At 36.2% G+C, this 23194-nt stretch overlaps 1 protein-coding gene across 1 annotated transcript in view; it reads right to left on the bottom strand.

Annotated features, from left to right (window-relative positions):
- GRIN3A (glutamate ionotropic receptor NMDA type subunit 3A) overlaps positions 1 to 23194 on the bottom strand; it is a 227754-nt gene that overhangs the window by 63728 nt on the left and 140832 nt on the right. The window contains exon 5 of the mRNA XM_044657012.1: positions 6433 to 6578. Coding sequence (XP_044512947.1) covers positions 6433 to 6578 — 146 coding nt within the window. The remainder of the gene's footprint in view (positions 1 to 6432; positions 6579 to 23194) is intronic.

Raw genomic sequence — 23194 nt, forward strand, 5'->3', positions numbered from 1 at the left:
GGAACATATGCTAACTTTACATGGAAAATATTGAGTGCTTTTTTTCTTTGATGTGCATATGGGGTAAAATAGAGGCATGTGTCAAAACTGACAAACTAGTACCTTCTATTGTTGATTCATAAAATGATTCTTGCAGAATGAATCTAGAGAGCAATTCTAGTGTTTTAAGAAATCCTGGTGAAGAAATGGAAAACCTCAGGGTACTTGTAGTGTTGTCATCATTGCTGCTAATTGAAAGTAGAGGTTTCCACACTATTGGGTTTATATCCCAAAGAGATAAAAAACCAATTGGGGCAAGGACATGTTTGAATAAAAATATTTGTAGTTGTGCTCTTTGTGGTGGCAAAAAGTTGGAAAATGAGGGGATGTCCATCAATTGAAGAATGGCTGAACAAATTGTTGTTTATGTTGGTGATGGAATACTACTGCGCTATAAGGAATGATGAATTGATGGATCTCTATAAGAACTGGAAAGACCTATATGAACTGATGTGCAATGAAATAAGCAGAATCGGGAGAACTTTATACAGAGTAACTGAAACATTATGGGATGATCAAATGTAATTGACTTTGTTACTAAAAGCAATGGAATGATCCAGGACAATTCTGAGGGACTTGTGAGAAAGAACGATATCCACATCTAGAGAAAGAAAAGTGGGAGTAGAAATCCAGAAGAAAATGTGTGATTTATCATTTGTTTATATAAGTATGTGATTTAGGGTTTTGATTTTAAAGGATTGTTCTTTTGCAAAAATGAATAATACGGAAAAGGGATCAAGTGATTATATATATGTAACTAAGTGGAATTGCTTGTCAATTCTGGGAGGGGGATGGATGAGGGGAAGGAGAAAATATGAATCATGTAACCAAGAAAAAAATTTAAAAAAAAGAAAGTAGAGGTTTCCAAAGAGAAAGATTAATTTAGGGTATGAATAAGCATTTTAAGATGGTTTCAGAGAATAGGATTTGAATGTCTGGATCATAACTTAAGATAAACACATTTATGTCTATCTTTTATCTGTCTGTCCATCTCTCTGCTATTGTGACCTCTTGGTCAGTCCATATAAAAACTTGTAAAATATGTATTTACCCAGAGATTTTTGCATCTGATCAAGAAGACTTAAAATTAAAAAAAATACCTGAGATTTCCACAAACATCTGCCAAACCAGACAACCACAGAGCAATGGATACAACAAAGGAAGTTATTAATGGAGACATCTAATACCTTATAGGAGACATTATCCAAATAAAGAGCAGACAATAAAAGCCATGGCTTGAGATTTCTATGCCCAATGCATGGGTCATAAACACTGCGAATGAGACATCTTAACACAAGGAGGTAAATTAAATATCACAGGTATGACTGAGAATTGATATGATGTTACTCATGATTGGAACACGGCTATGAAAGTACATACTTTGTTTAAAAAGAAGAGAATGAATGGAGTGTTAGAATTACTAAGAAGATATGCTGTTAAGAACAATCCAGGAATCAACAGATGGAGATATGATGTAGAACATCTGAGTTGGGACATATTTATTTCTGATTTGTATCAAGGCCAAATTCAGAGAGATAGTTATCATTTTGGATAATAGTACTGGGAACCAAAATGAACTAGGAAGCCTAAACAAAATCTAATTTGATGAATTTAAAAATAAAGCCTTGCATTTGCTAAAATAACCAAATAATAAATGGGGAACTTATGGCTAGAGAACAGTTTATATTTTAAAATGTCTGAAGGCTTTAAGGGAATATAAGTTCAATGTAAGTGATGTGCAAACCAAAAAACCTAGTGTAATTTTAGACTACATTAAAAGAGGCATAGTGTCCTGGATGAGAGAAGTGATAGTTCCACTGTTTTCTACCATTTTCAGACATTATCTGCAGTATTGTGTTTAGCTCTGGGTACCACATTTTTTAAAAAAAGAAACCAACTGAATCCTTACCATCAGTTATAGAATCAATACTAAGTGTCAATTCCAAGACAGAAGAGTGGTAAGGGCTAGGCAAGTGGAATTAAGTGACTCGCCCAGAGTAACACAGCTAAGAAGTACCTGAGGTCATATTTGAACCCAGGACCTCCTGTTTCCAGGTGTGGCTTTCTATCCACTGAACTACCTCCTTGCCCCCGGGTACCATATTTTAAGAAGTCTATTAGTAAGAAGGATGAGCAGGATGGTGAGAGGATTTGAGACTATCCCATGCAAGGATAAGTCCAAGGCCCTGGGTTTATTTAGCTGGGAGAAGAGAAGTAGGGACATGATATCTCTTTCAAGTGTTTGAAAGGCTGTTACATGGAAGAATAATTAAACTTTTTCTGCTTAATGGTTCTGCTTCGCCACAAAGGACAGAATAAGAAGCAGTGGTGCCATCTGGAGAGGCAGATTTTGGCTCAATAGGATGAAAAACTTCCTCATAATTCAAACGATCTGCCAGTAAAATAGATTGTCTTAAGAGGATGTCAATTCCCATTACTGGGGATCTTTGAGCAGTGGTTGGATGACTACTTCTTGAAGATATTGGAAAGGTGATAGCTGGTAAGGTGAAGATTGGAATACATGACTTCTGAGGTTCTTTTCCAGCTCAGAGATTGGGTGATTCTTTGAAGCAAAGGACAATGTGAAGGAATTGATTGTGGAACAGGGAACTGAGGAGTTAGAGAGATTATATTAAATGTAACAGAGGCCTAGAAAGAATTCCGAATCCATTGACAATTAATTTCCCCTAATCCCCAACTCTGCATACTTCCAGTCTTCTTCTACATATAAGGAAACCAGAAGAAAATCTCTCCTCTACTGAATGAGGACAGGTTTGGTTCTGTACACGAATGTCCTATTTTCATGTGTAGATGTGCAGTCACTATGTGTGGGAGACCATCCTAGGTTTATCCAATGTGTTTTTCTGTGTATGTGTGTGTGTCCTAAGTTTGTAGGAAAATATACTGGGGCTGTGGAGATAAGAATTTTGGCTCTCATCTTGAACTTTCAGATTTCTGAGACCTTTTTAAGATGCATTGTTTGTTTACCTTTAACACTCTCACTTTTGGCATTTTGGAAGTTGTTTTTTGAACCCAAATGTGAGATCCTGTATCTATCTGTATTGGATTTCATTTTATAAGGGTTAGATCAGCATTTTAGTCTGATGAATCTTCTTGGATCTTTATTCTATCACCAAGTACATTCACTATAACTTCTAATTTGTAATAATTTGCAAAATGATAAGGATGGCATCTGTGCATTAAATCACTGATAACAATATTAAGTAGAAAAGGGCTAACACAAATACTAGAGGACACTGAACGGAATTGACATCAATCTATTAATGACTATTCTTTGGACTGGTCATTCAATTAGTTCTGGGAATACCCAACTATACTCTTATCCAGCTCAAAGCTCTCTACTATCCTGTCCACAGGGATATCTTACCTGTCTTAACACTTTGCATGGGGTTGCTCTCAACTTATGGTATTGAGGCGTGTGTGCGTGCACGTGTGTGTGTGTCCTACCTCTGTTTGGGAGGGTCCTAGCTATTTTTGGGTAATTTAGCTTTGTATATGGGTCCTCACATTTATGAAGGAGTATGTCTTGGGGAGGAATAAAGGCTAGACAAGGTGGAATTGTGGGGTCTGATCCTGTGGCACTTTAGTTGTAGAGCATCCTATCTCCTTGTACAAGGGTTGTTGGAGCTATAGGTAATGAAGCTTAGCTAATTTCCCAGCTGCTGCACAGCTGGGAACACAGCTGTAAGTGGTATCTGGGCTATTATCCCTCTGTCAAGGAAGGAGTTTTAGTTGGAGTGGAAAATCCAGGAGATGGGCAAAAGGTGGAGAGCTGCCCGACTTTTGTACAGAAAGAATATTGATATTGAGCACCCAAATGTGTAGGTGATCCATGAAGCTAATATTTTTTATTGTCTTGCATAACTGAAATGACCAGTTAGGTAGCACTAATCCTATCCTTCAGGAGCAGCCCCCCCCACTAATGTGTCAATGTGCCATAGGGGTGATCCTGAGTTCTTAAAAGACATGCCAGCTAAATACAAGCTCCGGCTTGTCAAGCTGGAAAGATTTTGAGTACAAGCCTGCTGATGGATTGTCAACCAAGCATCAGCCTATATATGAAGACATGAATCAGATGATAAATATTTTGGGCCATAGCAGTTCATAAAATCATCTGCTAAGGTATGGAGGGACTGTGATCTGAGTTGGGAGAACAAGTGAATGTACTGCTAAAATCGTGGACCTCTTGAAGAATTAACACAAATGAACCATCTGGAAGAAGGTACAAAGCCTAGAAGGATTATGGCTGGCTGTGTTTGAATGTGAAAGGTAAGGATCTAATACAGAAGAATGGACATATTTATAGCAGTTCCATTCATTCTCTTTGCTTTTGCCTTTTCCCACCTGTTCATTTGCATGGGAGGCCCAGAAGATCTTGGGGGGCTCCAGGGAACCATGGTGCCTCAGACTCACTCAGCTCTTTGAAGTTCATTGCAAGGAAGAGTCTGAAATGATTTGAGTCAGAAAGCATGTTGGCATTTAAGCAACTTATGAGAGTTAAAGGGACTTTCTAACCTGAAATAAAATAGTTTTGTGACAATGATATGGATCTGACTAGTAGGAAAAAGGGAATTCAAAGACAAACTAAATATGTATGCTGGCTGGCCTCTGTTTTGCTGAAACTTAACCTTTGGGGCTAAGGCTATGGGGTTTGACAAATATTTTCTGTTCAAATGGAGGGAAAACTGTGTTTTGCCTTTTTCTGACTACTGGGTGTATGAGACCTTACTTTCCTAAAAGAGTTGTTGCTTCGTCTTTAGGTTCTAAGTTAAAAAAAGAGTTGTCAAAGTTTACTTTCTGGGGGGAAAACGGCATCTCAGCTGAAGATTCAGCCTAGCAGGTGACAGCCATGAGAAGAGTCCAGGAAAGACAAATATGAAGAACAGCAGAGACAAGACATGATACCCAGAAGAGCAATGAAATGCCATTACCAGAAGACCTCAGCAGACTTGCCACACATATATGATGGCCACGTAGTTCCTCTGTGCCTCTTCATGTATGTACACTTGCCACAGGTTTTCTCCATGTATATGATCTCTAATTCCCTCCTCCACACACAAGTAATCCTTATGAATGTCTGCTCTTCTCATTGATGATCTGTGTATTTATGGGGTACTGTACCCTGGGCTTATGTGAGGATGTTTTATTGCTACTTTTCTAAGTCACTTAATTAAATACTGTTGTAGGTTTTAAAAACTGATTTCGTCTTCTGGCTGACTAATAAAAGTAAATACCATGATAGAGTTTTATAAACTATGATTTTTTCAGTGAATGTAGTCCAACAGAATCTTTTGAACCTGGGGTAGCTTTTCTGGGGCTCACATTTGTGAGATGGAGTTCTCTAGCTGTTATGTATCACATACGATATTGAAGTTGTTTAGAAACAAGGAAGTTTTTCTCATTAGATCTGACTATTGGTACCTTGGCTTGTAGTAAGGAGCCTCTTACAGAGGTTTGAAAAGAAGCCCCTCTGTTGTCCACTGAAGAAACTGATGAGAGTGCTGAGGTGTATCATAGAACATAGAATAATTATGTAATTGTGAATATAGCTTTTTGTCTAACTCCAGAAAAAAGAAGTTTGATGGATTTTACAAATTAATCAAATGTATGTAAATGCATGTAACTGTTTTGATCCCATCTGGAAAGTGTACTGACCATTCTGACTCCCTGCTTATCACTTACTTCTTTAGGAGTCATCTTTTGCTAGTGTCACCTAGGCTCAATTCCTTCTCTTTGTAGCAGAAAGATCAAATGAGGTCACCCTTGGCTGCTTGCTTCTCCTTTGAGTTCCTTTGAGATGGCTATTAGAGGCCAATGAATTGTGCTGCTGTGGCTTGTTTTCTCTTGATGGTTTCATATCAGGACAGATTAAATGGAAGAAAGAACAGCCACTGTTGCTCTGTATCTTCTGCCTTTCAGGAGACCTACTGAATTTATGGGCTTCTCTTAACAGTAGCAGGCTTGCCTTTGGAGTTGGTGATTCAGAATGAAATATTGCTAGAGACACTCCTGCTCCTTCCTGCATTTCTGTATTTTGATCATTGTGTTGTTGCACTGACTTTCCCAAGTGATGTCAAACCAACTTTTCCCTTTCCCATGGCATCTGCTACTTTAAACAATATCATCAGCTCTTTTTGTAAAGATAGTGCTAGCTCGACAGTAGGTAGCCCCCTTCTAATCTAGGTTCCAGAAGTGAATACTTCTCCCCACCAACAAGCCTGTGAGACATCAGTGAGTACAGAGAACATCCCCAACGCAATTGATTTAAAAAGCCAATATCATGCACAATAGATGTTTGCAAAGCCTATGTCAGTAGCTAAATGGCCTTTCCATCAGTGATCACACTTAGGGCCTCGGTAAGCTGACACTCACTTCAAATACTCCACTCCATCTGGGGTGGCTGGTACATTGTACCTTCTCATATACTCATACATCTCTGGGAAGCTTTGCTTCACGTAATCTTCAGCACTGCTCTCCCGAACTGTTCCGAAGCGAAAGCCTTGGGAAGGATGATGAAGCTAAAAGAAAGAAAAACAGAAAAAAGCAAGACTGTACTCATTAGTTTCCAATACCCTTCTAATGCTTCACTTTCTGGAATTTAAAGAAAATGTAAAAATACAGTTGCCTGCATGCCCATACACAAATATACATTCATATCTTAGCATTCACATCAGGCATCTTTCTTTTAAAGCAGGACAACAAATGGAAAAGCCAATACAATCTCCCAGGGCATCAGAAAAATCTGTCAATCAGCATTAAAGTAAGGGAATAGTAACTTTTGGCTGCCACCTTGAGTTGTATGGACAGGAGGTAACACGTTACCATATAATAACAGTAACAGGAATGGTTTTTCTATATGACTTATAGAATCAGTCTGCTTATTTGACAGCCACTATTTATATGTAGTATCAAACCTAAATCATTCTCTCGAATCTCTGCAGGCTGCATTTCTCTTTGACTAGAAGGAACAATACCAATTTTCAAGAAATGTTCTAGCCTGTGATTACAAGGCACTTTTTTAGTTTATAAATAAAAGTTTTGAAGAAACCTTTTTTTAAAATATTTACCTCACTTCTATTTTGTGTTGCTTTATCTAAAGCAAATATTTTGTGGTAAAAAGATCTGGCTCCTTTAAGAAACCAGGGCATAAAAATGCTGAGTTATTTACCCAGATAGAGTTATGCTTAAAGAGGATTAAGATCAAGCTGTTGCATGGAAGAGAGGCAGCTAGACACAGAGATATCATGCACCTGAATTATAAAAGGCAGCTCAGAATACTGGAGTGGGTAAACAAAACAGAGGATAACAGTGAGGGGTAGGGGAAGGGGGAGGAAACTCTAGTTTCTCTGGAAAACAAGAAAGACAAATTAGGCTGGATAAGTCTAGTAAATAGTAAGGAAGTCTTAGTGAAGGAATTTGATATTGGATTTTAACTACTTCACATCTGAGAATAAGTTGAGATTAAAATCAGACCTTTGGAGCCATCAAAAGAAAAAATAGAAATTGAGCATTTTTTACACTTTAATGATATAGTCTACACTTGGGCCTTTTCCTTTTCTTCCATTTGTTTTATATGGTATTTCACATCTTAGAATAAAATGTAAATTTAATGACTTTCTGTTCAAAATGTACTTATTATAAAGCTGTCTTTAGATAAATAAAGTGTTTTTTTCTAATTTTTTCCCTAGCCTGAAGAAAGGCTAAGCTGCTATTCAAGTGCTCTGCCAATGAAAAATGATTAATCTACTGGTGACAACTACCAGAGGTGAAATATTCTTGTATCCCCTACAGGTGTGTTGGCGATTACTCTGTGCTGACATATTAGTAGTCATATGCCACTTTCTCCCTTAAACTCATTGATTTAGCAATAAGGTAAAGTCATGGATTCCAACAACCTTAGGACATTCCTGGAACCCTTGAGCCCATGATGGAAACATTATAATAGTACGTATATAGCCAGTATCTTATATTGGGTCTGGCACATAGTAGAGGCTTAATACATACTTGTTGATGGATTGAAGTCAATATTCCACAGCAGCATCATGATACATTTTAAAGAGTTTACAGCATATATTGCATATGTGTCATCAAAGCCCAATAAGATAAGAATTACAGCTTCTTGCAGTTACTGAAAGGTAATCTCTTTTGTATGGGTGGTGCTGACTAAAACTAGTAAGATAACATGAGAATCAGCCACCAGGAGCAACTGAGAATTGCTTCTAGTACACTCAGAGAGAAGTCCTGGGGGTGAGTTGCAATTATCTGAGTTAAGTGTGCTTTTAGACATTTTTGCATTTTCGCTTATGCAAGAAAAAGTATGAGCCACCAGATAATTTACCATGGAATCGACACTTTGGCTTTTTAAAAAACTGCTGAGAGGTACTCAGTCCAGTATTGTCAGGGCACCACAACCTCCCACAGTTCCCAACAGAGGTTTACTAAGAGAATGAGACTTATTTTCTTTTTGTAAAGTTGATATTGCTTTTTTGTTTTTCTACCAATTATTTCTCCTCAACTTCCTCTGCTCTGCTGCACTCAACCTTTTCTTATAACAAGGAAAAATGTACAAACCAAGCCAACCAACACAGCATCTGTTGGAATATAGTTCTCTCAACCAGTAGGCTCAATTTCTCCTCTGAGAGGAGGAAGGTAGGTTTCCTTATTAGCTCAGAAGGTATTTTCCAGGACAATGCTGTCACTGACCTTGAGACCCAGCATCATTATGACTCAAGTCTATTATTTAATCTATATCTGATATCCACAGCAGCTTGCTCTATATAAGATGCTCCCCAAGAAACACAAAACGCACGAGAATACAAACAGATTCATATGAAAACCAGGCATCTAGACTCCTCAGAGGCTCACTGTACTGTCCTCTTTGCCCTCCTCTCCCTTCTGTCCACAAGCATCCATATACCATTAATAATCTACTTAGAAACAGCAGCTTTGAAGTCTGGACCTACCTTTGCTTTGACTGCAGTCTGCCTCAGTGGAGGAGAGAGTCAGAGGTATTCCCATTAGCTGCTGCCTTCTTTCTGCTCTATAGGACAATTGCCCTGCCTTTATGCCTGCCCTGAGACGTCTCTGACCATGCTTGTTCAAATGGGTGGATATTCATTTTGGCTTTAGTAGAGACCCCTTCCAGTCAAGATCTTAGCTTTTTTGAACTGTCATAGTTTATTTTCTATTTGTTGGCTACTCAATTAAGTATGTCCAACTCTTCATGACCTCATTTGGGAGTTTCTTGGCAAAGATACTGGAGTACCACTTCCTTTTCCAGTTCACTTTATACATGAGGAAAATGAGGCAAACAGGGGTAAGCAACTGTCCCAGAGTCACACAACTAGTGTTAGAGGCTGGATTTGAACTCAGGTTCTCTTTATTCCAGAGCCAGCACTCTTTCTGCAGTACCACTTAGTTGTTCCTCCTCTCCTATAACTGATGAATAAGAGTTGAGTTTTTCATCTTTTATTTCTCTGTTTCACGTAGGCTCATTAAGCACCTGTGGGAAAATAATAATTTCATGTATGGAAATTCTGTTGGAGTTTCTAGTCCAACACAGCTAGGAAAAAATGGGCTTTTTTGGTAGGTTAGGCTCTTCAACATATGAAGTGGGACTCCTCTCTCCATTTATGACTCACTTCTGGGCCATTTCTATATATCTGCCTCATAGGGATTCTATGCTTGTGAGGCAAATGGCATCAAGGTTTGAGAAAGAAGAACCCTTTAGAAATATAAATGGTTAAAAATCTAGGCCAGATAGCATTTTTTACTGTTCTCCATAGTGACCCAATGGCTTATTCAATGATCTTTTAAAAAGACTATCTTGTAATTATGTACCTTACTTTGACATTTATGCCTCATTTGATCAAATGACATATTTGTAAGGCAAGTAGGACAGTGCCTGGCTAGCAGGTGCTTAATAAGTGCTTGTTCTTTCCCCCTCCCCTTTTTATGTAACTATAGTCCACATTCCCTATTGCAGGAAGAAAATCTCAAATGTGAATCTATTCTTTTATGTCTTGTTTTCCCCCTCCTTCCTTTACTACTTTCTATTAGAAATCTACTAGTTCTCTGTTTCTCCTTTACTCATTTCTATTTCTATTAGATTTTGAACTCCTTGAAGGCAATGCTATCTTTTCTTCTTCTTTTTGTTTCTCCAGCACTTAAAACTGCCTGATATTTAGTAAGGGATTATTGACTGACAGACTATGATTTCTTCAAAATTATTTTTTCTTCCTTAAGAGGGCATAAAATTTTTGAAAGTCTTATTAAATATTTGTGCAAAGGTGCATAAAAGACTTTATGGAGGATATCTATGAGTATAAAAGTAAGTAGTTTATTTATGTAGTGGGAGCAATGGATAGTGGATGAAAGACCGTAGGGCTACTCAAACCTATAGAATTTTCAAAGAATCAGAGAAAGGCCTCCTACATCTTGGATAGATTCTCTTTGTAGAATGCATTTAAAAAAAACCATAGTTGAGAATTAAATAGGATGAGAAAGATGGTTGAGCTGTGGTTTGTATCAATGGAAAGATGAGATTATAGATGAAAGAACACAGGACTTGGATCTTGGAGGCAAGGGTCCAAATCTCAACTCTATTACTTCTTACCACATCCAACCCTTTTAACCTTTCCCTTCTCTGTATCCACTGGTTTCTTCCCATCAGTTTAGAAATAAGCCTAGATCTTCCTCATTCTTTAAAAACCTTCATTTGACATTCCTGTCCTCTTAAACTATCCTCCAATATCTTTCCTCCTTATTATAGTCAAGATTCTAGAAAAAGTCATCTACTTTCATAGTCTTAACCTACTCACATTCCCCTTACTTCTCAGCTCCTTGACATTTGGTATTTAACTTCCGACTGTCACTGTGATGTCTAGACAGCAGGCAGTGAAGGATAGTAATAGGAACAAGACCCTCATACTCTAAAATCTTGTATTTCTCACCAGTTACTACTGGTAAAACATCAACTGCAAAACCTGTAGTTTCAGCATTAGTCAAGCAAGAATTGCAGATTGATCAGTTACCCATTCTGTGTACTGGATCTGTAAAATTCTATGCTGGGCATTAGCTTTGTGCCTAATTGTTTTATTAATTACTCACATTGTTCTTTATTTACTTTAGTTCAGAACTGTAAGACATAATTAATTACCTATAGTGAACCTCCAATGCCCTTCATCCTCTTCCCACATATTCTTATTCAAGAAGGGTAGTGAGACCTCTCCCACACTGAAAAAAGAGGATGAGGTGGACAATGGGGGAACAAGACACCTGTACACGGGGGACTCTGGCATTCCAGAAGAATCCCCCAAACCTACATATGCTTCTTATTCCCAACAATGTATATGTCAAACGCCAAAACACAGCTCTACCTGAATTTGGCCATGCCCATTTTCCAGGGTTTTTGGAAAAGGTGAAGACTACTCTGGAATGGGAGACGACTAGCCCCCAGACCCTAATAAATATCCCAGTCCTGATCCTCAGAGCAAGGAAGCTACTACTTCACAGTGGAAGCTGCTACTTCATACCTGGGGCTGCTACTCCACACCTGTAGAGTTGCTATTCCATCAGCTCTAGAGATCCTACTCTACTAGCCCCTGTGCTTATCCATCCTCCCTAAGCCTACCTAATTAGTCCCCAGACTTATTTTTTTCTTATTTCTGGATAGAACAGAGTTTGGGTCTCCCATTCCTGGGGTGAGACCTTGCTATAAACTTGGGTGTGTTTCTCCCACAACAACTGGACTGAAACTGCTTTCCCAAATCGAGTTAACAACTCTGAAGATAACTCATAACCAGGCTCTTATCTCAGAATGGCCCCATACGTGTATCAAGGGCAACATATCTAAAACAAAGCTCACTATCTTTTCCCTTAAACCCATCCCTTCTTCCAGTTTCTCTATTACTACTGAGGTACCAAAATCCTTTCAGGTTTGTAACCTTGGAGGTGTTTTTAGCTCTTCAATCATCCCTATCCCTTATATCTTGATGAGTGCTATCTTGTTGATTCTGCCTCCAAAACATCTTTTACAGGTGTTCTCTTTGTCTACTTTAGTCCTCACTCTTATTTTCTCTTTTCTGGACAATTGCAATGGCCTTTGAATTTTTCTATCCCTTTTCCAATAAATTCTCCACATGACTGTCAAAGTGATATTCCTAAAGCATAGGTCTGATCATGTCATTTCTCTGCTCAAGATGTTTCAAGTGGAGTGGATGTCTTTTGCCTCTGTGATAAAATAATACCAACTTTTCCACTTGCCTTTTAAAATGCCACATAAGTTGGCTTCAACTTATATTTCCAGTCAGAGTTCACATTATTGTCTATCCTGTACTATTCTAGGTAAATTGGTCTACATGCTTTTATTATTCTTATTAGTAATAATGATGATGCTAATAATGATAAGGATGATGATAAGTAGCATTTATATAATTCTTTGAATTACAAAGAAATTTACAAATGATATTTTATTTGACCTTCAAATAACCCTGTGAAATAGGGTTATTATTAACATTTTGTAGATTAGGAAATTAGAGCTGAGAGAAGTGAAATAACTTGTCTGGGGGTAGATAGCTAATGAGTATCTAAGGCAGGATTTGAGTTCAGATGTTCCTGACTGTATTGTCCCATCCATTCCCTACATATAGACTGTTTTCTGTGTCTAGCATGCTCTCCCTTGTATTGACTTCCATTTCTTGGAATCCTGAGCTCTATCCAAAGATCAGCTCAAGTGTCATTAATTGCATGAAGCCTTTCTAGATACTCTCAATTGCTATCACTCCCTCCATGAAATTACTCTGTATTTACTTTTTGGGTATACTTTGCATTTTCTTATTTATTAATTGAATTTACTTATCTATTCTCCTAGGTAAATGTAAGCTACTTAAGGGCAGGGACTCTTTTCATTTTTAACTTTGCATCCCATAGCCTACTACAGTTTAAGATAATGGTTCTCAAACTTTTTGGTCTCAGGACCCTTTTGTTGAAGACAGAATTCCCACTTTTCCCCAGAAAGCTTTTATTTAGGTAGGTTATATCTATCATTATTTATTGATTTATAAATTAAATGTCTTAGTATTATTATAAAATAATTTTGATCTTATAGACCCCCTGAAAATATCTCAGTAGTACTCAGACAACATTTTGGGAACCACTGGCCTAGCTCATAGTAGCTGCTTAATAAATATTTATTGAATTAAATTATGCTGGACTTTTATAACTTATAGCAAGACATTTAATTTCTTGGGGCCTCAGCTTCTTCCTATATAAAATGAGAGATATGCCCTAGTAACTAGATGGTCACTAAGGCCCTTTTCAGTGCTAGATCCTATCAGCCACTATGAAGAAAAATATGGTGGCAATTTCAATAATTCTGCTGTCACCCAATAATAGAATATGAGTTGAAAAGAACTTTAGGGTTCATTTTGTCCATCTTATTTTATGAGGAAAGTCTTCTTTGTATGTATATGTCTAAAAAGTTTATTCAAGATGAAATTTACTCATCTAATGATGTCAAAGGAGGATATTGAATATATACAGGAAACTGAACATATATAGGAAATAGACCAACCATTTTGGAGGATAATATAGAACTCTGGTCAAAGGGCTATGAAACTGTGTATACTCTTTGACTACTGGATCTGTACCCTAAAGAGATCAACAAAAAGAAGGAGCTATATGTACAAAAATATTTGTAGCAGTTCTTTCTGTGGCAAAGAATGGAAACTAAGGAGGTACCTATCAATTGGAGAATGATTGAACAAGTTGTAGAACATAATTGTGGTGAAATACCATTGTTCTCTAAGAAAAAATGAGGTAGCTGTTTTCAAAAGAACCTGGAAAGACTTATTGGAACTGATTAAAAGTAAAGTGAACAGAAGTAGGAGAATATTGTATACAGTAACAGGAATATTATAGGGACAATCAGCTGTGAAATGCCTGATATGAAATAACTGTGAAATACTCTGATCAATACAATGATCCACAACAGATCCAAAGGACTCATGATGAAAAATGCTATTCACTTCCAGGGAGAGTACTGATGAACTTTGAGTACAGCTTGAAACATATTTTCTTTCACTTTATTTTTCTTTCATAACATGGTTGATGTGAAAATGTGTTTAACACAAATTGATATGTATAATGGGTATTGTATTTCTTGACTTTTTAATGGGTGGTGGAGGGGTGGAAGGAAAGGAGAGATTTGGAGCTGAAAATAAAAAAGAAAAAGAACAAGAAAATATACCAGGGATCAATAGTCCTCAAACTATATTGTCATCATTAGTTAAGATTCTATAGAAAGAGAAACATTATTTCTAATGTTTTAGTGAAATACTTTACTAATTGCTTTGACTTTATGTTTTTCTCATCTTAGTGAGCTTCTTGGAAAAGTTTTAAGATTAAGCTCTTTATTATTACAAGGCATTATATATAATATCAGGGGAATACTGACCCCTATCCAGAATAACTGAATTCAGAGAAAAAAGCACTTTGAATGTTCAAATAACTATAATTTCCCAGTGAGCATAAAAGAAGTAACTCAAAACAAAATGGAAGAGGGGAATAAGAAGGGAGAAGGGAGAGGGGAGAAAGGGAAGTACAATAAGGGAGGGGATTAGGGAACTGATTAAGAACAAAACATTGGTATAGAAGGAAATAATGAAAGTAAAAAGGAAAGGACAAGAAGAGAGAATCAAAATGTCTGGGAATACATAGTTGATAATTACAATTCTGAATGTGAATGGGATGAACTTGCCCATAAAACTGAAGCAAATAGCAGAGGGGATTAGAAACCAAAATCCTACCATATGTTGTCTTACAAGAAACACACATGAGACAGGCAGACATACATAGAGTAAAAATGAAAGGATGGAGCAAAATCTATTGGGCTTCAAATTAGAAAAAGAAGGGAGAGGTTGTTATCATGATCTCTGACAGAGCCAAAGTAAAAATAGATATGGTTAAATGAGATAGGGAAGGTAACTACATCCTAATAAAAGGCAGTATAAACAATGAAGAAATATCAGTACTCAACATGTATGCACCAAATGGTATAGCTTCCAAATTTCTAAAGGAGAAGCTAGTGGAGCTCAAGGATGAAATATATAGCAAAACTATACTAGTGGGGGACTTCAACCTTCCCCTATCAGATCTAGATAAATCAAACAAAAAAATAAATAAGAAAGAGATAAGAGAGGTGAATGAAACCCTCGAAAAATTAGAGTTAATAGATATATGGAGAAAAATAAATAGGGACAAAAAGGAATACACCTTCTTTTCAGCAGCACATGGAACATTCACAAAGATAGACCATGTAATAGGGCATAGAAACATGGCAAACAAATGCACAAAAGCAAAAATAATAAATTCAACCTCAATCAGATCATAATGCAACAAAAATAGTTATTAGCAAGGATAGATGGAGAGGCAAAAAAAACTAATTGGAAATTAAATAATATGATTCTCAAAAAATCAGTTAGTTAAAAACAAATCATAGAAACAATTAATAATTTCATTGAAGACAATGACAATGATGAGACTTCTTACCCAAATATATGGGATGCAGCCAAAGTAGTTCTAAGGGGAAAATTTATATCACTGAGTGCATATATTAACACAGTAGGGAGGGCAGAGATGAATGATTTGGGCATGCAACTTAAAAAGCTAGAAAATGAAAAATTAAAAATCCTTAGATGAGGACTAAATAGGAAATACTAAAAATCAAAAGAAAAATTAATAAAATCAAAAGTAAAAGAGCTATTGAATTAATAAATAAGACTAGAAGCTGGTATTTTGAAAAAAACAGATAAAATAGACAAAGTACTGGTAAATCTAATTAAAAAAGGAAAGAAGAAAAGCAAATTAACAGTATCAAAGATGAAAAGGGAGACCTCACCTCTAATGAAGAGGAAATTAAGGCAATCATTAAAAACTATTTTGCCCAATTATATGACAATAAATATAGCAATCTAGGTGATATGGATGAATATTTACAAAAATATAAATTGCCTAGATTAACAGCAGAAGAAATAGAATACTTAAATAATCCCATACCAGAAAAAAGAAATTGAACAAGCCATCAAAGAACTCCCTAAGAAAAAATCACAAGTGCCTGATGAATTCACATACTGAATCCTATAAGGGATTCAAAGAACAACTAATCCCGATACCATACAAATTATGTGATATAATAAGCAAAGAAAGAGTCCTACCAAATTCCTTTTACAACACAAATATGGTACTGATTCCAAAGCCAGGGAGATCAAAAACAGAGAAAGAAAACTACAGACCAATTTCCCTAATGAACATAGATGCAAAAATCTTAAATAGAATAGTAGCAAAAAGACTCCAGCAAGTGATCAAGAGGGTTATCCATCATGATCAAGTGGGATTTATACCAGGAATGCAAGGATGGTTCAACATTAGAAAAACCATCCACATAACTGACCATATCAACAAGCTAACAAACAAAAGTCACATTATTATCTTAAAAGATGCTGAAAAAGCCTTTGACAAAATACAACACCCATTCCTATTGAAAACACCGGAAAGTATAGGAATAGAAGGACCTTTCCTAAAAATAATAAACAGTATATACCTAAAACCATCAACAAGCATCATATGCAATGGGGATAAATTAGAAGCCTTCCCAATGAGATCAGGAGTGAAACAAGGATGCCCATTATCACCTCTATTATTCAACATAGTACTAGAAACACTAGCAGTAACAATTAAAGAAAAAGAAATTGAAGGTATCAAAGTGGGCAAGGAGGAGACTAAGCTATCACTCTTTGCAGATGATATGATGGTATACTTAAAAAATCCCAGAGAATCAACTAAGAAGCTTGTATAAATAATCAACAACTTTAGCAGAGTTGCAGGATACAAAATAAATGCACATAAATCATCAGCATTTCTATATATTTCCAACACATTAGAGCAGCAAGAGTTAGAAAGAGAAACACCATTTAAAATCACCCTAGACAATATAAAATACTTAGGAATCTATCTACCAAAACAAACACAGGAATTATATGAACACAGCTACAAAACACTTTCCAAACAATTAAAACTAGATTTAGACAATTGGGAAAACATTGAGTGCTCATGGGTAGGACAAACTAACATAATAAAAATGATCCAATTCTACCCAAATAAATTTCCTTATTTAGTGCCATACCTATCAAAGTACCAAAAAACTTTTTTACTGAATTAGGAAAAACTATTCAAAGTTCATTTGGAAGAACAAAAGATCACGAATATCAAGGGAAATGATGAAAAAAAAACGTGAAGAAAGGACGCCTAGCAGTACCAGATATTAAACTGTACAATTAAGCAGCAGTTATCAAAACAATATGGTATTGGCTAAGAGACAGAAGAGAGGATCAGTGGAATAGACTTGGGGTAAGTGATGTCAGCAAGACAGTGTATGATAAACCCAAAGAGCCCAACTTTTGAGACAAAAATCCACTAGTTGACAAAAATTGCTGGGAAAATAGAAAAACAATATGGGAGAGCTTACGTTTAGATCAACATCTCACACCCTACACCAAGATAAATTCAGAATGGGTGAATGACTTGAATATAAAGAAGGAAACTGTAAGTAAATTAAGTGAACACAGAATAGTATACATGCCAGATTTCTGGGAAAGGAAAGATTTTAAAACCAAGCAAGAGTTAGAAACAATTATAAAATGTAAAATAAATAATTTTGATTATATTAAATTAAAAAGTTTTTGTACTAACAAAACCAATGCAACCAAAATCAGAAGGGAAACAACAAATTGGGAAAAAATCTTTATAACAAAAAATTCTGGCAGAGATCTAATTACTCAAATATACAAGGAACTAAATCAATTGTATAAAAAATCAAGCCATTCCCTAATTGATAAATGGGCAAGGGACATGAATAGGCAATTTTCAGATAAAGAAATCAAAACTATCAATAAGCACATGATAAAGTGTTCTAAATCTCTAATCATTAGAGAAATGCAAATCAAAACAACTCTGAGGTACAACTTCACACCTAGCAGATTGGCTAAAATGACAACAGGGGAGAGTAATGAATTTTGGAGGAGATGTGGCAAAGTAGGGACATTAATGCATTGCTGGTGGAGTTGTGAATTGATCCAACCATTCTGGATGGCAATTTGGAACTATGCTCAAAGGGCTATAAAAGATTGCCTGCCTTTTGATCCAGCCATACCATTGCTGGGTTTGTACCCCCAAAGAGATCATAGATAAAAAGACGTGTAAAAAATATTTATAGCTGAGCTTTTTGTGGTGGCAAAAACCTGGAAAATGAGGGTATGCCTGTCAATTGGGGAATGGCTGAACAAATTGTGGTATATGCTGGTGATGGAATACTATTGTGCTCAAAGGAATAATGAACTGGAGGAATTCCATGTGAACTGCAATGACCTCCAGGAATTGATGCAGAGTGAAAGGAGCAGAGCCAGAAGAACATTGTACACAGAGACTGATACACTGTGATACAATTGAATGTAATGGACCTCTGTACTAGTAGCAATGCAATGACCCAGGACATTTCTGAGTGATTTATGGAAAAGAACGCTACCCACATTCAGAGGAAGAACTACAGGAATGGAAACAGAGAAGAAAAACAACTGCTTGAACACATGGGTTGATGAAGAAATGATTTGGGATGTAGACACTAAATGACCACACCAATGCAACTATCAATAATATGGAAATAAGTCTTGACTGATCACACATGTTAAAACCAGTGGAAATGTGCATTGATTATTGGGGGGGGGTGAAGGGGAAAGTAAAAACATGAATTATATAACCATGGAAAATTTTTCTAAAATATTAAAAAAATTAAAAACAAAAAAATGGAAGACAGTGCTATGTACAACTAAATAGAAAAGCTGCTGTATATAAGGAAGTTATAATAGTTCAGCTAGAAATCACATGGGTATACTCATGCAATGGTTTTGGATGAATACATGTGCCTTTTATGTTACAAGTATGTTTATTTTTAATCTACTTATGTATATGTCTTAGTAAATACACAAAAAGAGAATTTCCATATGTGAAGGAGAAAGCAACAATTGTCTATAAAACCATAAATATCTATTCCAAACCCACTTGTAATGTATACGTGTAGTCAAGCAAACAAAATCTACATAGTGGAACCAAAAATTATTTCTTATTTTGCATCTCAAAGCCTTCACCAAAGGTCCTCTGGAAATATCATTGGTTTTTGATTTGGTCAGAATTCTTAAAACTTTTAAAGTTGTTTGTCTTTAGAATGCTATTGCCTGGGGGCAGCTGGGTAGCTCAGTGGATTGAGAGCCAGGCCTAGAGACAGGAGGTCCTAGGTTCAAATCTGGCCTCAGATACTTCCCGGCTGTGTGACCCTGGGCAAGTCACTTGACCCCCATTGCCTACCCTTACCATTCTTCCACCTATAAGTCAATACACAGAAGTTAAGGGTTAAAAAAAAAAGAATGCTATTGACATCACATGCACTGTTCCCTCTGCACTGCTCACTTGATTCTTCATCAGTTCATATTTCCCAGGATTCTCTTTTCCAAAGACTCACCATTTCCTATCGTCCATTACTTTTCCATTATTTTCATTATTCAAAATTTGCTCAGCTGTTTCCCAAATGGTGAGTATCCCCTTAGATTCCAGTTATTTTTTCCCCTTTTAATGTCCCTTTAGGACCAGGAAATATTTTTGTTTTAACTATTCCAATCTTGGTGTTCTCCCTTTTACTTCATTCCTTAATCTCTTCTTTTTTCTCAGTTGAATATGATGTATTTCTATAAAAAAACTGTGTAAATGTATGCATTTTAATCCTCCTTTTTATCATCAGTTCACATAAGAGTGAGATATACCTGCTGCCCATTTTTCTCAATCTTTTACCATGTTTGAATTCTTTTTTCATGAGCCTCAATGATGAGAAATGATAATTTTTATTTTGTTCTTTCATTCTGCACTAGTTTATTCTTTTTGCCCTTTTTCTTTTTTCTCTTTGCTTTCTTACATCCCCTACATTCTCTGTTTTTCTTATTCAACTCAATACTAAAAAAAAAACACCTTACCTTCTGTCTTAGAATCAATACTATGTATTGGTTCCAAGGCAGAAGAGTGGTAAGGGCTAGGCAATGGGGGTCAAGTGACTTGCCCAGGGTCACACAGCTAGGAAGTGTCTGAGGCCAGATTTGAACTTAGGACCTCCCATCTCTAGGCCTGGCTCTCAATCCACTGAGTCACCGAGGTGCCCCCCAACTCAGTACTTTTTGCATATGTTAAGCTATTGAAGGGACATTTGTTTCTTCTCCCTGTATTAGAATATTAGCCCTTTATCACATAGGTCCTTCCAGTGGCTCAAATAAATTTATGTAAGTTCTCTTGGGTCTTGTTAATATGTTTCAAAGTTATTACTCAGGTCTGTTATTTTAATCAAAAGTGCTAGAAAGTTTTCTATTTGATTAGAGATCCACATCTCCCTTTGTAGGATTATATTTAACCTTTTAGAGTCAGTTACTCTTGGATTTAAGCATAAATATGTATATGTGAAATTAAAACTTAGCCAAGTAAACAATTTTATGAAAATTAGAATAGATCAAATTAAAATAAATAATTCCATGAGAAATCAAGGAATATTATGGCAAAGTAGAGATTGACTAAGTAGATGTGAAGTTTCTGCCATCAAAAAATTACTAATCTGAAAAATAGGTGGAGCTATAATTTAAAAATTACCAGTCCCTGAAAATCATGACTTTTAAAAACCTCCTGGACACTATACTTAAAAAACAAACAAACAAACTAAATGAAAATGAAAAATTCAGAGCATCAAATCGAAAGTGTTACAAGTGTCAAGTCCATAATCAAATATATATGACATTTTAGAATATTCTATTCCAAGATCTTTTATTTATTATAGAAGTTGCCATTTCTAATGGAAATCTGACTGGAGTTCATTGCTACTTGAACTCTTTTTCTTCTGGCCATTTGAAATATTTTTTCCTTAATTTGGAAGTTCTGGATTTTACATAGGACATTCCTGGGACTTTTCCATTTGGGGTTTCTTTCAGGTGTGATTTGTGTATCCTTTTTATTTTCACCTTTCTCTTGTTTGACTATATCTGGGCATTTGTAATTAATTATCTTTTAAAGTATAGTACCTAGGCTTTTAAAATCATGATTTTCAAGGAGTCTGATGATTTTAAAATTGTATCTCCTTGAGCTGTTTTTCCAGATGAGTAGTTTTTTGATAGCAAAACCATTATATCTTTTATTTCTTCAAATAATTTTGTCTTTCTATTCTTATTTTCTCAAGGATTTGTTGATTTCTGTTCATTTTTAATCTAATGCTCCATTTCAATTACACATTTAAGTAGACCTGTTGGAAAATCCGATTCTCTTTCTTTAGAGTTTTTGCTTGTCATTTTTATGGAGTTACTCCATCCTTTAGGTAAGATTTTGGGGTATCTCCTGAAGTATTATAATTCTTTAGAGTAGTCTTTATCTTCTTCAGTCTTAGTTCCTGAATTGGGGCTTTGTGCCAGAGCACTTTCCACTGTACTTTTGAGCAGGGTGATCAGCTCTGTTCATTGCTGATCTGAGTCACTTGGGATCTTTCTTTGATATCTATCTCCTGAGTATGGACATCAAAATAAAATGTCCTAGTCCTCTTTGGTATCTCAGTGCAGATAGACAGGAGAGGAACCAGAAAGGAGTGACACCTCAGGGACAAGAGAGTAGCCAAGAGAAAAGGGTGCCAGTAGTGTGAAAAGCAGCTTAGAAGTAAAATAAAAATGACTATGAAAAGACCTTCATATTTAGTAGTTAATAATTACTAGCAACTTAGGAGAGAAAAGTGTCAGTAGAGTGGTGGATTCAGAAGCAAGGTCTTAAGAAATGAGTGATGTAGTTGGTGAAGAAGTATAGTCAATAGTATAAATGAATTTGATTCACCATCTACTTCTGTAATAATAATAGTAATAACTTACATTTATATAATGCTTTGAGGGGCAGCTTGATCTTTGAAAGAGATTTGGCCTTGGCCTCAGAGCCAAGACTCTCTGGGTTCAGGCCATGCTTCTAACATATACTGACTCTCTGACCTCTGGGCAAGTCACTTAACCTCTCAATGCCCCTTGGCAATTCTCTAAAATTATAAATTGCAGACCAGGTGCTGACCTGAATAAGCAAAGGGAGTTTTCTTACCAGGGAGCTCTGTACACTAATGAAATTAAAGGTCTAGACCAAAAATAAAAGTAATGCTTTAAGGTTTGCAAACCTTTTACTTAAATTATTTCTTTTGATCCTCATACGAATCTCGTACTCAAGGGATATAGTATAATGCCATAAGGGCTTGTGTGGAAAAGACCTCTGTTAATGTGCACAATGGGATAAGATGCAGTAGATATTTTGGGAGGTCTTACAAATCCATATTAATCAATTGTACCAGAATTTCTTTCATGAAAATCACCTCTACAACATCTTACATCCTACTTTGAAGAGAATTTCTGCTGGATATTTTACAGATTCTGCAGGTGAGCAAAGGGTCAGTTTGCTCACCTGGGAAGAGTGGGAAAATTAAATTGCAACCTGGAATCATTTAAAGGTAAGTCAAAGGTCTAAATGTAATTGGTCTAGCAGTGAACAACATTGATTACAACCTAATGCTTACTTGGTGCAAAATTAATTTGATCACTCTGGGCTAAATCCCTTACCTGTAAAGTGGTAGCAATAACACTTTCATTGCCTACTTCACAGGGCTGTTTTCAGGAAAGCATTTTGTAAACTGTAAAGCATTATGATAACAAGCACTATTCTCAACAGATGTACCACTGCACCATTCATAATGACTTAGGAATTAGAAGAGTCTAATCTTTAGTTATTTCTTTGTAATTCCATCTCCACATTCAGAACTGACTTCAAAATGATAACCAAACAAGGTTTGAGTTTAGGACTATTGTTACCAAGCTCAGTAAAATCCTAGACTTTCCCTACCTTTTCTTTCTTTCTCTTTCTCTTTCTCTTTCTCTTTCTCTTTCTCTTTCTCTTTCTCTCTCTTCCTTCCTTCCTTCCTTCCTTCCTTCCTTCCTTCCTTCCTTTCTTTCTTTCTTTCTTTCTTTCTTTCTTTCTTTCT

Source organism: Gracilinanus agilis, chromosome 1 (genome assembly GCF_016433145.1).
Source record: "Gracilinanus agilis isolate LMUSP501 chromosome 1, AgileGrace, whole genome shotgun sequence".
NCBI lineage: Eukaryota > Metazoa > Chordata > Mammalia > Didelphimorphia > Didelphidae > Gracilinanus > Gracilinanus agilis.